The 15,937-nt window shown below is 38.2% G+C and overlaps 1 protein-coding gene across 2 annotated transcripts in view; it reads left to right on the top strand.

Moving 5' to 3' along the window:
- chd1 (chromodomain helicase DNA binding protein 1) overlaps positions 1-13,800 on the top strand; it is a 42,906-nt gene extending 29,106 nt beyond the window's left edge. For both annotated transcript variants that reach the window (XM_067484095.1, XM_067484096.1), the window contains exons 21-36: positions 33-128; positions 879-1,055; positions 1,257-1,417; positions 1,488-1,529; positions 1,607-1,740; positions 2,719-2,857; positions 2,998-3,148; positions 4,232-4,354; positions 4,443-4,586; positions 4,697-4,966; positions 5,101-5,232; positions 6,835-7,013; positions 7,181-7,280; positions 7,365-7,416; positions 7,498-7,741; positions 12,265-13,800. In XM_067484095.1, coding sequence (XP_067340196.1) covers positions 33-128; positions 879-1,055; positions 1,257-1,417; positions 1,488-1,529; positions 1,607-1,740; positions 2,719-2,857; positions 2,998-3,148; positions 4,232-4,354; positions 4,443-4,586; positions 4,697-4,966; positions 5,101-5,232; positions 6,835-7,013; positions 7,181-7,280; positions 7,365-7,416; positions 7,498-7,741; positions 12,265-12,547 — 2,427 coding nt within the window. In that variant the 3' untranslated portion in view covers positions 12,548-13,800. The remainder of the gene's footprint in view (positions 1-32; positions 129-878; positions 1,056-1,256; positions 1,418-1,487; positions 1,530-1,606; positions 1,741-2,718; positions 2,858-2,997; positions 3,149-4,231; positions 4,355-4,442; positions 4,587-4,696; positions 4,967-5,100; positions 5,233-6,834; positions 7,014-7,180; positions 7,281-7,364; positions 7,417-7,497; positions 7,742-12,264) is intronic.
- Positions 13,801-15,937: the final 2,137 nt, after the last annotated feature.

The raw sequence follows: 15,937 nt of genomic DNA, 5'->3' as shown, positions 1-15,937 counted from the left end.
AGTTGCATGTCTCAGCCTGTTCTGCGCTTTAGGAAATGGACATTGATGAGATCCTCAAAAGAGCTGAGACCAGGGAAAATGACCCCGGACCCTCCACAGTGGGAGAAGAACTACTATCTCAGTTTAAGGTTTAAAAAGCTGTTGTTTTTTATTCTCTGACAGTTTTAACATACATCACAGTATTTGCTTTTGTCTTTTGTCCCTTTATAGAGGTTTGTGGATTACTAAAAACTTGTTTGTGTTACAAATGTTGTCTGCTATGGCAATGAGCCCTGTTAAAAAGAACAAGCTGTACGTAATTGTGGTAAAAAAGGAGTACGAAGGGCAGGTGCAGTCTATAGGATTCTCCTTTCCACACATACTGAACAGTGTTCTGTAACACTAAACACTATTGAACAGTTTGTTGCTGAAGTTCTACAGGTGTTGGTGCCTCTGCACCCACAACAGCCTGTACACACACACATACGATTGTACAAACTAGACAAAATATAGGAATCCACTTGGAATCGAGAATGAACTGCTATGTCTTTAGTAGATTGCATGTGAACTGCAATTAGATTTGTTTGTGGAGGCATACATCTAAGATACATCCAGTAATTGTAGTTTGAGATATTGTAAGGTAAATTACATTCAGTATTCCAGATGAACCAATATACTACACAATTTAAAACTTTTTTAGTTATTTAATTTTTAGGTTTTACTTTGTAGTAAGAGGTTTGAATTGGTGGTAGTGGTCACATTCAAACATGTAATCAATCCAACAGAATAAGTACTAAATCCTGAATAAGGTATTCTGATAGAAGTTTACAGCTTGCTAAAATACAGAATATTATCGGTACATTAACATTTACAGTTGCTCATTCACCTGACCTTTGCAGGTAGCAAACTTTTCCATGATGGAGGAGGAGGAAATTGACATAGACTCAGAGCGTAGTCAGCGGAGTTGGGATGACATTATTCCAGAGGAGCACAGGAGGAGGATGGAAGAGGAGGAGAGACAGAGGGAGCTGGAAGAAATCTACATGCTGCCACGCATGAGGAATTGTGCCAAACAGGTACACAAGCCACAATGCCAAATACAATTAGGCTTTTAGTCTTCAGAAAAAAGTTGCTTATCTCGATCTATTATAAAAAATTTATGTTCTTCAGTTTGGTGCAAAGTTTCCATTCCCTTGTTTTGAATTGCTATTGCTTGTTTTGGATACTACTAGTTCTTAATGAACCTACAGGTAATTATCCTTGGTTTATATTAACAGATAAGCTTTAGCGCTGGTGAGGGCCGGCAGAGGAGGAACAGGAGATACTCTGGGTCTGACAGTGACTCCCCCTCAGACAGAAAGAGGCCAAAGAAACGAGGACGGCCTCGGACCATTCCACGAGAAAATATCAAGGGTTTCAGTGATGCTGAAATTCGAAGGTGATTATCTTATTACTTTGCATGTTTATTAATTTACTTCTCCTCTCACAGTCCTGTTAATATTTTACAGGTTTGTCAAGAGTTACAAAAAATTTGGAGGACCACTGGAAAGGTAAGCAAATTTTTATTCTCTTCTTACAGTTTTTTATTAATAACAAAATGTGCTAAACGTAGTTCTTCTTCACCCAGGTTGGATGCTATTGCTCGGGATGCCGAACTTGTGGACAAGTCTGAACATGACCTGAAGCGCTTGGCAGAAACTGTTCACAATGGTTGTGTTAGAACACTACGAGAAAACCCCTGTGGACCAGAGAAAACCTCAGGTAAACAGGTGTTGTGTTTTTTAGAAAACTCTTCAGTCTCCACAGACTGACTGCCTTTTGGTAAAAATGTTGGGGTTGGGAGGTGAGAAGAAAAGTGTCAGAGGCAACATGACCTGTCTGTAGTTACTAGAGAATTACTAGAGACATCTTCTCTAAGAAAACCATAAGTTGATCTCATAAGTTCCGCAATGTATTATGTCATTCAAATAAATCAATTAGATTAATTATTATTTATTTATAATTCTCCATATCCATTGTAGTTTGTTAACATACAGTGTCTCTAGAAAGTAGCCCCAGCGCTTAAATGATAAATGGTCTGCATTTACCATTAAATGACTCTACAAGCTAAAGGTTAAAAAATTAAAGGACCTGATTCACAAAGATTATTTCATGTTCTCACTGACATACCATCAGTAAGAGGTAAGGAGCCTTTGAATAATGCATAATAAGATGCATAAGGCAGGCGTGTTATTACATCCAAAATAAATGGAGCCTACACTGTGAATTTATAGGGTGGATTAAAATCCACTGGAAAGGAAAAGTTTTTCCTAAACAATTAAACCATTTGCGGTTTTTGATTTTGTTGTCAGTCCCTAGCTTGATGCACCAACTGGTGCAGAGATACCTGCAGGTAACGCCTGTGTTTTGGACGGTTATTAGCCATGTATGGTTTCCTCTGGTTGCTCTGGTTTCCCCTACCACTAAAATCATGTGTTACAGACCAGTTCAGATTGGCCCATAGTGGTGGCGCTCAGTCGCAAGTGGCTCAGGACTAACTCCTTCTGATTATCTGATGCATCATTGTACACCTCGTATTTATAATTGAACACATATTGGTAGCAGGGAGAGCTATACACCAAGGATACAACTGTGTAGCCAAGGTTGTGCATTGCGTTTGGTTCCTAATGTTACAAATGGCTGTTAAAAAATAAAACTTTAAGCTACTTTTTAAATTTTATTATTATTTTTTTAAAATAGGGGGCAGAAGAGGAAAGGTGAAAGGTCCTACGTTTAGAATCTCTGGAGTCCAAGTGAATGCCAAGCTTGTTATCTCCCACGAGGAAGAGCTGGCTCCACTCCACAAGGCTATTCCTGCTGACCCCGAGGAGAGAAAGAAGTAAGGTTCCGAATTGTTTTTTACAAGAATGGCAATTTGCTAATTGTTAGTTGTCTATTTGATATCCAGTTAGGTATTTGCACATACTCATTTCTATAAGAAGCATCTCTTTTAATAAATGTTAACCAAATTTTGAACAGGTACATCATTCCATGCCACTCAAAGGCAGCACACTTTGACATTGAGTGGGGGAAGGAGGATGATTCCAGCCTTCTGATAGGAATTTATGAGTATGGTTATGGCAGCTGGGAGATGATCAAAATGGACCCAGACCTCAATCTCACACACAAGGTGAGTTCTCACGCAGGCCGTTTTTAGTCTCTTTTAGATGATCTTCAAAGATTAAAACACAAGTGTATTTTTTATTTATTTATTGGATTATACATACAGGTATATACTGTATATTTTTCGTATTCCATGTGTAGTCATTTAGAAAAGGTTACTGGTTACTGGCCAGAACATTGGCCACCGCAAATACACTTTCACCAGTTCAAAACAAAGTCATCTCAAGGCACTTTATATAATAAAGTCAAGACTATACAAATTCATAGAGAAAACCCAACAAATCCCTGTTGACCTCCAACAGAACCAGGCTCAGGGTGGGCGGCCATCTGCCTTGACCAGTTGGGTGAGTGGAAAGTAGAGAGAAAAGAAAAGAGCAACGGTTGTGGGTGACTGTGGTGCAGGAGGGTAGAGCGGTTGTCCACCAGTGTCCTTGAGCAAGATTGAACCCGAAATTATTTGCTCCTAGTGAGAGTTGGCCAGCTGTATAGCAGCTCCCCCATTGGTGTATTCACAGCAAAGTGTGTGAATGGGTGACTAAGAAGCAGTGTAAAGCGCTTCGAGTACCAACAGGTAGAAAAGCGCTATAGAAGTACAGACCATTTTACCATTTACATGAGCAACAACAAAACATTGGGCAGGTTTGTACGACTACTAGCTTCACACTGGAAAAGACACAGCTACAAAGCCGGGGACACCTGCAGAAAAGGACGGAGAAGGAGAAAGACAACTACGGGAGAAAGAAGACACAAAGTTAATGTTATACAGTGGTGACATATACATGTGGGCTAAAAGAGAGGAGAGGGACAAGAGGATGAAAGGAGCTCAGTGCATTGGGGGGTCAGCAGTCTAAGCTTATAGCAGATTAAAGGCAACTTCACCAATTTTCAACTTGCTTTCTATGGCTTTAGGGTATAAATGTACAATAATTATTTTAAACCCTCTGACTTTACTATATTAAAATATTTCTCGTTTTTTAGCTGAAAAAAATATTAAATAACAGCTGTGAATAAGCATAAAATCAAATGTTGATGGAAAAACACAATAGTCATTCCTAGGATCATCATTTTTATTGTGTTCACTTTTGATCAGCTTCTACCAGATGACCCTGACAAGAAGCCACAAGCCAAACAGCTACAGACCAGAGCAGACTACCTCATCAAGTTACTGAGCAAGGATCTGGCCAAAAAAGAAGCACAGAAACAAGCAGGGACAGTAAGTCTTAAAGTTACTTTACATTTTATTTCCTAATTGTCAAGGACAGATTAAAAAGAATCTCTACCATGGCTCTTTTTGTATCCAGACCATTTCACGCAAGAGGAAACCTAGAAGTAAAAAGGGCAAAACTGTGAAGCAAACAAAGATGGACGAAGTGATAAAGAGCCCATCCTCAGAGCCCCTTTCAGACAAGAGGTCAGATGATGAGGATGAAATTGAAGAGGAAAAGGTACTTTTACAAGTGATAGATTTTCTTTGCTTTAGCATGATATGAGTGCGTTTTTTGGTTTTTTGTTTGTTTTTTGATTGTTGATGTGAGACATGGTTTAACTCTGACAGGAGAAGGTGCCAGTGAAGCCACCAAACAGACGAGGCAGAGTGGAGAGGGTAGTGGAGGAGGAGGATGATGACGATGATGACGACGAGGACGATGATGAGCCAGAGCAGGAGGAGGGTTCTTCATCAGGCGAGACAGAGGTCAAAGAAAAAGAAGGCAATAAAGAAAAGAGAGAAGACATTTGGGACATGAAAGACACCAAGGAGTCAAAAGAGAAAAAAGAAACAAAACCACTAGAGGTGGTTAATAAACAAGAGGAAAGCATGGAAAAGGTGATGAAAGAAGTCTAATTTAATCTTTTACTTCTCTTGACATATGACATCTGAATTGAGTGGTTGATAAAGACACTGTGATTATAATGATACTATAAATTAATTTAGGTCTTAATTTTTAATTCTTTTATCAGAATGAAGTAAAGGCTGAGGTATGGGAGCGAACAAAGAAAGCCTCTGATGTGCCGGTCCATATAACAGCAAGTGGAGAGAATGTGCCAGTATCTGAGGAATCGGAGGAACTTGACCAGCGGACCTTCAGCGTGGTATGTTCAACTTAATTTTAAGATGGTTGTAGTATGAGAAGTGTGGGCACTTTTTCATCCACTTAACTCCATACAGCTGCATTTGCTACCAGGTACTTTGTTTTTTATTGCAGATGTATTAGTATCCTCTTGATGTACTTGATCGTCATAGCGACACAGCACATAATCGCCGTTGCATCGTGATCAATGCAACACACAAAAACAATATATAGTTAGTTTTTATAATATTGGAACCATTTTTTGGGCATTAGGCCTTATACACCACTTTAATTATAAAATAAAACACTACACATTAAGCAAATTCAACACTTTCAACTCTAATTCAAGGAGTTGGTGTTGCATTAATCATTCAGGAAACTTAGCCATTTTAAAACACTCACCCCAATTTTTGGTGGCTCGAAGGTAGTCGAACAAACTAAAATAATTATAAACATAATTACCAAATGCTAAGTTTCATCCCTCAAGATACTTTGCCAAGCCTTCACTACATCAGTCTTGAGAGAGACCCGGGTGGAACGGTGAGGTTACAGGGAGCAGAGGTGAAGAAGGTGCAGGACTTTAAGTACTTAGGGTCAACGGTTCAGAGCAACGGAGAATGTGGAAAAGAGGTGAAGAGGCGAGTGCAAGCAGGTGGGAACAGGTGGAGAAAAGTGTCAGGTGTGTTGTGTGATAAAAGAGTATCAGCGAGAATGAAAGGAAAGGTGTTCAAGACGGTGGTGAGACCAGAGATGTTGTACGGCTTAGAGACAGTGGCACTGAAGAAAAGACAGGAGGCAGAGCTGGAGGTAGCAGAGCTTAAGATGTTGAGGTTCTCTTTGGAAGTGACGAGGATGGACAGGATCAGGAATGAGGACATCAGAGGGACAGCTCATGTTAGATGTGTTGGAGATAAAGTCAGAGGCCAGATTGAGGTGGTTTGGACATGTTCAGAGGAGAAACTGTGAATATATCAGTAGAAGGATGCTGAGGTTGGAGCTGCCAGGCAGGAGGTCTAGAGGAAAAGGGTTAGGGTTAGATTTATGGATGTAGTGAGAGAAGACATGAAGTTAGTTGGAGTGAGAGAAAAGGATGCAGAGGACAGAGTTAGATGGAGGCACATAAAAGCCGAACAGCCGAAAGGAAAAGAAGTGATCAGTCTTCCAGTATAGAAAAATACCCACAGTTTTCACTCTTACATCACCTGTTATTTGTTCAAACATTTCAAGCCTGCTTAACTGTCAAAAGCTTGCACTGCTTGACCCATCTCATAATCAGTAACATTTAAGTAGAGAATAGGATGTTGTTATTCAGGATTTCTATCAGCATAAAACCTAGAGATTGTGTAAACACAAGCAAAATTACATAAAATAAAATCAGCTACACCAAGTTATGTGGTTCTTGAAGGCCTGTTGTAATTTTACCGTATGGCATTAGGTTTTTTTTGTACTGTGATGATATCACATAGCCACAGCACTAATTTTTATAAAAGTATTTGTTAGCTTTTATAGTTTTATATAATGCTTCGTCACTAAAGGTGTCTACATTAAAACAGATGTCCATTGGAAACCTCAGATCCAGCTAACATGTTGTATGTTGTATTTTACTTTTGTTGGAATTTTGCAGTGTAAAGAAAAGATGCGACCAGTGAAAGCAGCCCTGAAGCAGCTGGACAGACCAGAGAAAGGGCTTTCGGAGCGTGAACAGCTTGAACATACAAGACAGTGCCTAATAAAGATTGGAGACCACATTACTGATTGTTTGAAGGAGTTTTCAAATCCTGACCAGATAAAACAGTGGAGAAAGTTAGTATACACTGTCAAGTAATTCTCTCTCATTTAACTAATGCTTTCATTAGTTTCCATAAGTCAAGCATTAAAACAAACACTAGACAAACAGTTTGGACCTATCAAATATCCTATTTATACATATTAAGCTGGAGGTGTTTTTTTTTTTTTTTTTTTCCTAACAGAAATCTGTGGATATTTGTTTCCAAATTTACTGAGTTTGATGCCAGGAAACTACATAAACTGTACAAGCATGCGATCAAGAAAAGGCTAGAGAACGCTCAGGTATGAGAAAACTTTAGATTGGTTGTGATTACAGTGGGCTGTTTGTACCAGTTAAAGAAGTTTTACATTTTATTGTCTTTTCAGGCAATAGAACAGAACATCAGAAGTGTCAACGCCCATGGCTTTAGGCATGCAGGTACAGTCCAGTTCCTTATTCCATACCTAGAGAATAAGATGTTTTATGGTGAACTGATTTATTTGTGGCCTTCCTTGTCAGATATTGAAAGACTAAAGGAAAACTGTCACCAGGACGACAGCAGCAGAGACAGCTACACCTCAGAAAGACATCAGCTTTCAAGTCGTTTCCATGACACAAGCAGTAAGGACAGAATCAGCTCAGAATCGCACAAAAAGACTGCAGGAGGAGAGTCAAAGAAAAGACCATATTCCTCCTTCAGCAATGGCAAAGACCACAGAGACCACTACAGACCAGACAGCAAGGACAGAGACAGACAGGACAGGTGAGGGACACGTGTTTCTTCAGGACCACATAAATATTGTTGATATCATGTTCTCCAAGGTCTTTTTTTAGCCTACAGAATCAAGCATTTGATTTTATGAATGAAGTCGTCTTTGTTCTTCATTATATCACACATCATTCAGTAACTTAGGATTTACACAACTGTCTGTCAGTTCATTTGTTTTGAAACTGTGAATCTGCAGAGACTTGAAGGTAGAGCAAGAGAACACAGCAAAGGAGGTGGATAAGTTGTGCAAGTGATTTTTGCTCCACTACCTGACTACGGCTATTATCATATGGGATGTTGATAAGAAACTCTGGCCTGGGATTCTAAGGCAGAATAAATGTGATTTCAGAGTGTGTTGTCTGCAAACCAAATGGTTAGCAGTTTGATCCCTTGCTCTACTAGTCCACACATCAAATAGTCATTGGGCAAGACACTGAATACTAATACTTCAGTTGTATAGTTGTCACTGTGAATAAAAACGTTTTTCATTGGTTATGTGGATATAGTACCTGTACATGAATATAATTTTACTATATCTGTTTTGGGGGAAAAACAATAGTGCCATTACTTGCATTTTTGTTTTTGATGGCTTTTATGTGATCTATGAAATCAAAGTTTGCTTTTGGCTTGGAAAAGTGGAACACAATAACTTTGTTTCACATTAAAATCTGAGTTTGAGAGGAAATTCTGACCTGTGCTGTGCAGAGAAGCGTTTAGATAATAACGCTAGAAATAAGGAATTAAAATAGTTAAATTACTGTTGCGGCCCAAGCCCAGTAGAAATTGGGGAGGGTTGCGTCAGGAAGGGCATCCGGTGGAAAAAAAAAACTGTGCCAAATCAACATGCGGACAATGATCCGCTCTGGGGACCCTGAACTCACAGGTTAAGACGAAAGGACAAAAATAAAATCAAATCTGTAGCTGTATGTAAAAGTGTGCTGTCCCTCTTGTGATTTGAAGTAATGTGATGTATTAATGCCTCAGCTACGGTTCCCCTACAGATAAGTTAAATAAGTTAAAGATAATGGGGTCCACTTACAAAAAACTCAAATGTTTTAATATTAAAACAAATTTAAATGTTAATATATTCACTTATTTTTACAGTGTAACTTTGTTTACAGCACATAGGGGCAGCAGCAGTAGCATGAAAGAAATGCTATGAACACGTCCATCTCATTACTCCTAAGACATAGACCTGTTCTAGTCACATATTAGTCTTTGTACTAGTGAACTGGGAGGTGAAGTTCATGTAGCATAACCTTTGTTGAAATTACACAATCATTAAGTATTTTAATGACTGTGCACTAAAATTGTTTAATCAGTATGTACAGTCAATTGTAAAAGAATAATATTGGGAGTTGTGATTCATATGCAAATTAGCCACGTGTTTATGTAGTTTTATGGTAATCATATGCAAATTAGCCACGTGTTTATGTAGTTTTATGGTAATTAGCTATGTGCATCTGGTTTGAGAAAGGTAGCCTACAGTCAAGTAGCCTATATGTTGAAATAGAAGTTTTCCTTTAACTAAGGAAAGGAAGAGTTTTACAGTCACATTATTGAATATTAGGCTACAATAAGTTTTGTCCTAAGGTTTTTAACCCACCATTTCATAGTCTCCTGCTTTATGAGCAACTTGATCATTGCTTTCCCTGTTGGGTTGGGCCTTTTTAAAGTTGATGCGGCTGCTAAAATTGACAGGAAACTTGACAGGAGTGTAGACCAGTGTAGGTTTCCTGAATAAACCTCTTTTGCTGTTTTTGCTTATATTTATTCTCATCTAAACATTCTGGATTATTATGCTTATGAACAACTGTCCTGCATGGTTCTATTGTTTTCGGGGCATTTGCTGCATAAATTGTTTCCTTTTTTTGATAGAATGACCAAAGTGACAGCAAAGCTACTTTATGCTGCTTGAGATACAGATGTAAATTCAAGACATTTATAATCAGCACAGCAACACCACCAAGGTGTATTGCCCTGCTTTATCAGAGTACACACTGATAAACCACCTGACCTGATGGTTCTATTTGTCTACTACTAACTGTGGCACACCCAGGGTTTTTCAAACACACCCATAGTCTTTTCTGACTGCACCACCGACACATAGCTCCTCTGGATAATGTCTAAAAAACTTTCTAGTTCCTGCAATCTGAAATAAACCAGCTGTAGAAACTTGTCAGTATAATGCAACATAATTTAACAGGATCAAAGAATAATACCTCCATAATGAGGTCACATCCGATCCGTATATATTTGGACATTAAGAGGCATTTGGGCTGTGTGCACTACAGTAAATTTGAGATGATTTGAGATTATATGCTGAAAGTGTAGACTGTTCAATTAATTCAATTATTGTTCCATTTTAAGGTACAATTTGCCTTACAAATAAAAAGATGTTTCATTATTGAACCTTAGTTTGGTGCTCTTTCTTTTTTTAATTATCTGTTCTTAACCAGCTAACTTTTATTAAGCCGAAGCAGGTTAATATTCTGCAATGGCCATGTTTATCAACTGTCTTCAATCCACATGAGCTGTGGTTTGCTTGGTAAAGACAAAACTGTAGGCAAAAAAGATGAAAAACAGCATGGAAGAGAAGACCTTGTTAAATGATGTTTTCATATTTCACAGTTGTGAAATATAATCAAGTATAATAAATACTTGGAACATAATAAATCCTTACTTCATTAATTTTAATGGATTTCATTTTGTTGAAGTTTTTCCAGATACAATATATTTTAAAAAGTGATACAATATTCATCATTTTAGCTCTGTCCACAGCCAGTGCCACCAGTTATGTGCCTGTGTCTCCTTGGAGAACAGGCATACAACCATGATCTTGGGTCAAGGCTCAAACCTGTGTCTTTGGACTGCTGCCTGTGGTGCAGGAAGGTAGAACAGTTGTCCAGCAATCTCGCAGTTGTTGGTTCAATCACCGGCTCCTTCGGTCACATGTCAAAGTGTCCTTGAGCAAGACACTGAACCCCCAACTTAGTTGCTCCCGGTGAGCATTAGCTCCCCCATCAGTGTATCAGTGTGTGTGAATGGGTGAATAAGAAGCAGCATAAAGCGCTTTGAGTGCCATAAGTAGAAAAGTGCTATATAAGTGTTGAATGAAAAATAAGTGGTCTTCAAAGTCCCCATTTAGATTTAGAAGATGCGTTCAGTTTCTAAAGTTCATTGTGATCTCATGGTGTAGACCTCAGCACCATAAGACCAAGGTGATCTTGGCAGTCTGCAGCTCTCCTTCTGACAGTAAGTGACTTGGGTTGGGAATTGTTGGAATTTGAATCAATTCAGATTGCAGTTGTGCTCATTGATTCCCCATTACAATTTCAACATTTTTAGATAACAAAAACATCATCATCATCTTTGGGTATTTCTTGCTCTTTACTAGGTCCTGCACTCAGACCATAACCTCTAAAACAAGGTTAGGAGATTCGATGAGATTGATGACTTATAATGATTTATGATGATTTATAATGATTTATGATGATTAAGGTATCCCTTGGTGGCTGGGTGGAGCAGGATTCAAACCAACAGCCTTCTGCATCACAACCCAATGCTCTACCACTAATCCACCGGGCACCCTAACCTTTATGACGTATACCTGTAAGAAAATAACTGACTTGCTTGAGGAGAGTATCCCTGTAGCCAACATTAGTTTCAGAAGGGGAAATGCTCCCAGTCTTGTAGGTTTGATCCCTGTCTCCTCGTGTCACATGTTGAAGTGTCCTCGAGCAAGGACCTGAACCCCAACTTAGTTGTTCCTGGTCCGTGAAGGTCAGCTACATAGCAGCAGTGTGTTTTGTGTGTGTGATTGTGAGTGTGAATGGGTGAATGAGAAGCAGTGTAAAGTGCTTTGAGTATAAATAGTAGAAAAGCGCTTTATAAGTGCAGGTCATTTACCATGTCACCAAGTATGGTAAAATGGTCTGCTAATAAAATAGCTGCTAACCTATAATATTAGTAAAATAAGCACATACAACAAAAGCACTTGGGCTGCAAGAGTTTTCAGAGTTTTCCTGTTTTTACTTTCATAGCTAATTTTATAAATGATTTGTAATCCTATCACAGGATGTTGAACGGTTAATCAAAATGCTTAGACTTGCTCCAACAGTTCCGAATTGAAGCAGGATAATTACTTTAATTACTTTCTACCAAAAACTGGAACAGTTTGCTTTGCTATACCGTTTACCGACAGCAGTGAGTCCACATCGCTGTCTATGGAAAATGTGGACTACTTAGTTTTTCATTATCTATCAGTCTCAGGAATTTCTGCTTTTCATGCTTTATTCACCATCAAACTTTGAGTTAAATTTCTCAGGTTAACGTCTTATCAATACAATAGTAATTAGTTTAAGAATTTAGTAATACCATAATGAAAAACACACACACACCCACAAAAAAATAAAACCACTTCAACCCTAATTTGAAGCTGTTACAGAATTTGTGTGCTAGCTTTGTGAAATTTATTTAAATGTAATATTTTCCTTGTTGCTCATGCTTATGTGCAGGTACTACAGTGAAAGTAAGCACAGAAAACTAGAGGAATTCCGCGCTAGTAGAGACCATCGACTGGACCTGAAAGAATATTCCCATTCAGACCACCGCTCTTCCTATCGCTACCACCCAGACTGGCAGACAGAGCAGAGACCATCAGCAAGTGGACCTCGCTCTCCTCGAGACCAGCGCTCACCCTATGACTCCCGTTCCCCCATGGGACACCGTTCACCATTTGACTATTCATCAGACCACAAGAGCACACCAGAGCAGATCTGGAGCAGCCGCAAGACATAACAGGAGCTGCCTGGTCTGCTAGTAGCAGCCATAGACTCAGCAACACTGCAGATGCCTTACAGGGACTGTTGACTCCAACCTGAAACTGTTTGAAGCACTGTGTATCAGTCAGTTCAGCATGGCTGTCATCTCCTTGCTTCAGCTGCAGCTCATCTCGGGACCCTGGGTCATAAGAACCAGGGTGCAGCTCAAACCAGGTAGCAGATTTAAAAAGAAAAAAAAATCAAAGCATATTTTTGTATTTAAGAGTTTAAAGCTGTATTGTTGTGTATGCTCAACAGCATGCAGCACACTTTTTTATTTTTATAAACTTTTTTGTTCACTTTGGAAATGGACACACTTGACCCTGAGTGCTGCCTCATATTCCTACAAACCCATGACACTGGATCTTGTATTTGACTGTTCTCTATGTTTGTCTGTCTCTGTCCATCATGTTTAATGTGATTATTATCTTGCCTAATTTAAATGTGAGCTCAATGAGATGTTAGTTGTCACATGAATCACATTATAAATTGATGTAAAGGTTGAATCCAGTCTGGGCTCAGGCTCACCACCTGAAGTACCTCATTTTACAGAATTTCTTCTTTCCTCAACAGGTTTTCTTTCTTCCACCAGGTGTGAATTATTTAATAACATATCTTAGCTGTAAAAAAAAAAAACAATTTTGAGAGCAACTTGTATTATGCTTTTTTCTCTACAGTAATACTGTTGTACATTTTTGTAAAATAGTCAATCAGTGGTCTTTTTCCTCAGGCTTTTTGGGTTTATTATCACTTTCCCCCATCAACTCAGGCTTTTTTGTCATTCTGTGATTTACTTTATGTACAATAGTTTGTTTGTTTTTTCATGATAATCTTTTCAGAATGTAACTTTGGTAAAGGGAAAGTTCTTTAACAATTCTCAGATTTATTTACTAGTGCTTAGTTCATTTGTTTCAGTGTGTCATCATTAGTAAATTGGAAGGAGCTGATTTGTAATCAATTCCAAATAGGACACTTAGATCTTGAATATTTTTACTTGGTTTTCTTTACCTTTCATTTATTTTCTATGTAGGCAATAATGTTTCTATGCAGCCAAGTATATTTGTGGTGAACACCCACCTGAATGAAGTCACTGTTACGGTTCACACTGTTGTACATAAGTTTCCTCTAAATTTCAAAATGAATTTACACTGAAAGTGCATGACTTTTTATGAACTGTTTTATATAGTTGTTTATGAAGCCATTAAAAATCAATCGCCATATTCACTCGTAGTTACGAGTTACTGACAAGTTTTTCATTGTCAGAAATGCATCTTGACCACAGACAAACTGCTGATAACATTAGGGAAAATTCAATTCGACCCTAAATCCCAAAAGACTTGACCCAGAATCTTTATCCAGCTCAGACACACCACTATCAACATCTCTGAAACCATGCTGCATAGAGGTGAGTGATATTCATTTACATTGAAAAGTAACATACTGAACTCAATGCCAAAATTGCATTAATTGAAGTGTTGCAATACATATGAACTTCCTAAAACTACGCTAAAGCTTGGAGTTCAGTAGGGAGCAGACTTATTGTTTCATGACCATTTTAACAACCAAGCTCTCAAACAAAAAGAACAAAATTATTCCAGCTTGATTTACTAAATGCAGGTTACAACATACAAGTAAAAGAAAAAAGTGCCAATGTCTCTAAAAATTAACCACAAACAGAAATAACTTGGTTTGATAAAGGATCAGTTCCCTGTGTTAATACTGAAAACACCATTTACTTCAATTACAAGTCTTTTTGGGTAAACTTTGCACACACAGGTTGAGAAATATTTTCTACAGAACTGTTCAAGCTCAGTCAAATTGGGTGATGACCCCTGTAGGACTGCAGTCTTTCTCGTTCCATGGATTTTCAAAAGAAGTCCAGTTTGATGTCTGATGGGGTCCACATCTACAGTGGTGCTGAGATTGACAGTGCACCACCAACTTTTCCTCTTGCCCCTCTAACCCAGGTTACCACCCCATCTGCTGCATTGGTGAAACCACAAAGAACCGTTTTTGGAATGTTTAACTATACTTCAGTTACCTGTTGATACAAAAGCAAACTACTACTTAATCAGCTATATAAAAGAGAGAGAGTGTGTGTGTGTGTGTGTGTGTGTTTCATGGTACGTTAAACTTCAGAAATGGCTAAAAGAAACCAGCAAAACAATGAATGCATTTGATACCAGAGATCAAAAATTACTGTTACAGAAACTTGGATATGGCAAACAGGAAGATGGTAATAGGTACCATCATGTCCAGCTAAATAAAACAAATTCACAACTGGAAAAAGGGAAATGAAGAGGGCCACAATATATTTCATTTGTAAATGAATGATCTCGGTGTTTAGGTGTATACAATTACAATATAAAGAGTAAAAAAGTGGTATGATATCAATAAATTATTCTTAAATCTTGAAACAACAGAAGGTTCAGTAATGATGTGAAAATAGAACTAGAAAAGGCAATTTCCGAGGAAATTACGTGGGAGAGCTGTTAAGTTGCCCGGTAGACGTTGACCGCTCGGAAGAACGGAGACATTTGCACGTTCAAAGCCGCAAACGCGGAGCCAAACGCAAAAGCTTTGAAAAGATGCTGAAGAGAGAAGAAAGTAACAATGGAAGAAGTAAAAATTAGATATTCAAAGTGAAAAGAAACAAAGGAAGAAGCTAAGTAAAATGTTGTTATTAAAAGTGTAAAGAAAGAAGGAAGAAGTAAATAACTAACAAGTTGAAATCATAAAAGTTAGAAGTAAAAAGAAACAAATGAAAATGTGAATAAGTAAAAAGTTGATATTCAAAGGTGAAAGAAACAATAAGCTGAGTAAAAAGTTGATATTAAAGGTGTAAAGAAAAAGTAAATAATTATAAATGAAGTGACCATTTTATTACTGAAAAACTGTAAAAAATTGAAAAGGGTTTTTAATTTGAAAGTGTGTTTCCTGTCTGTATGTACATTGTTTAGTGTCTCCACTGTAGACTTCACCATAAACAAATGAAAACGTATGATGAAAGGCTTGTATTTTGAAAGTGTGTTTCCTGTTTGTGTGTATGTGGTTGCGTGTTTGTCCACTGTATGTAGACTTCACCATAAAGTCATTTTACCATTTAGCTACAGGAAGCCAGTGTGTAGCCAGTTAATGGGGACAATCACTGTAGATCCAATGTTGATGCTGATGTCGTGCTGTGTCGAAGCTCTGGCTGTAAAGTCAAGGACTTCAGTCTTGGAGAGGTTGAGTTGAAGATGTCTCTCTCTCTCATCCAGGCTGAGATGCGTGATGAGACAGTGGAGTCGTCCAGTGGAAGGGACTCCACTGTATGTGTATGTGAAGTCTACACACACAAACTTTTTCCACGTTTTAGCATTTAAAT

Source organism: Channa argus, chromosome 18 (assembly GCF_033026475.1).
Source record: "Channa argus isolate prfri chromosome 18, Channa argus male v1.0, whole genome shotgun sequence".
Lineage (NCBI taxonomy): Eukaryota > Metazoa > Chordata > Actinopteri > Anabantiformes > Channidae > Channa > Channa argus.
The sequence above is the reverse complement of the archived record's forward strand: the minus strand, read 5'-3'. Positions and strand labels throughout refer to the sequence as shown.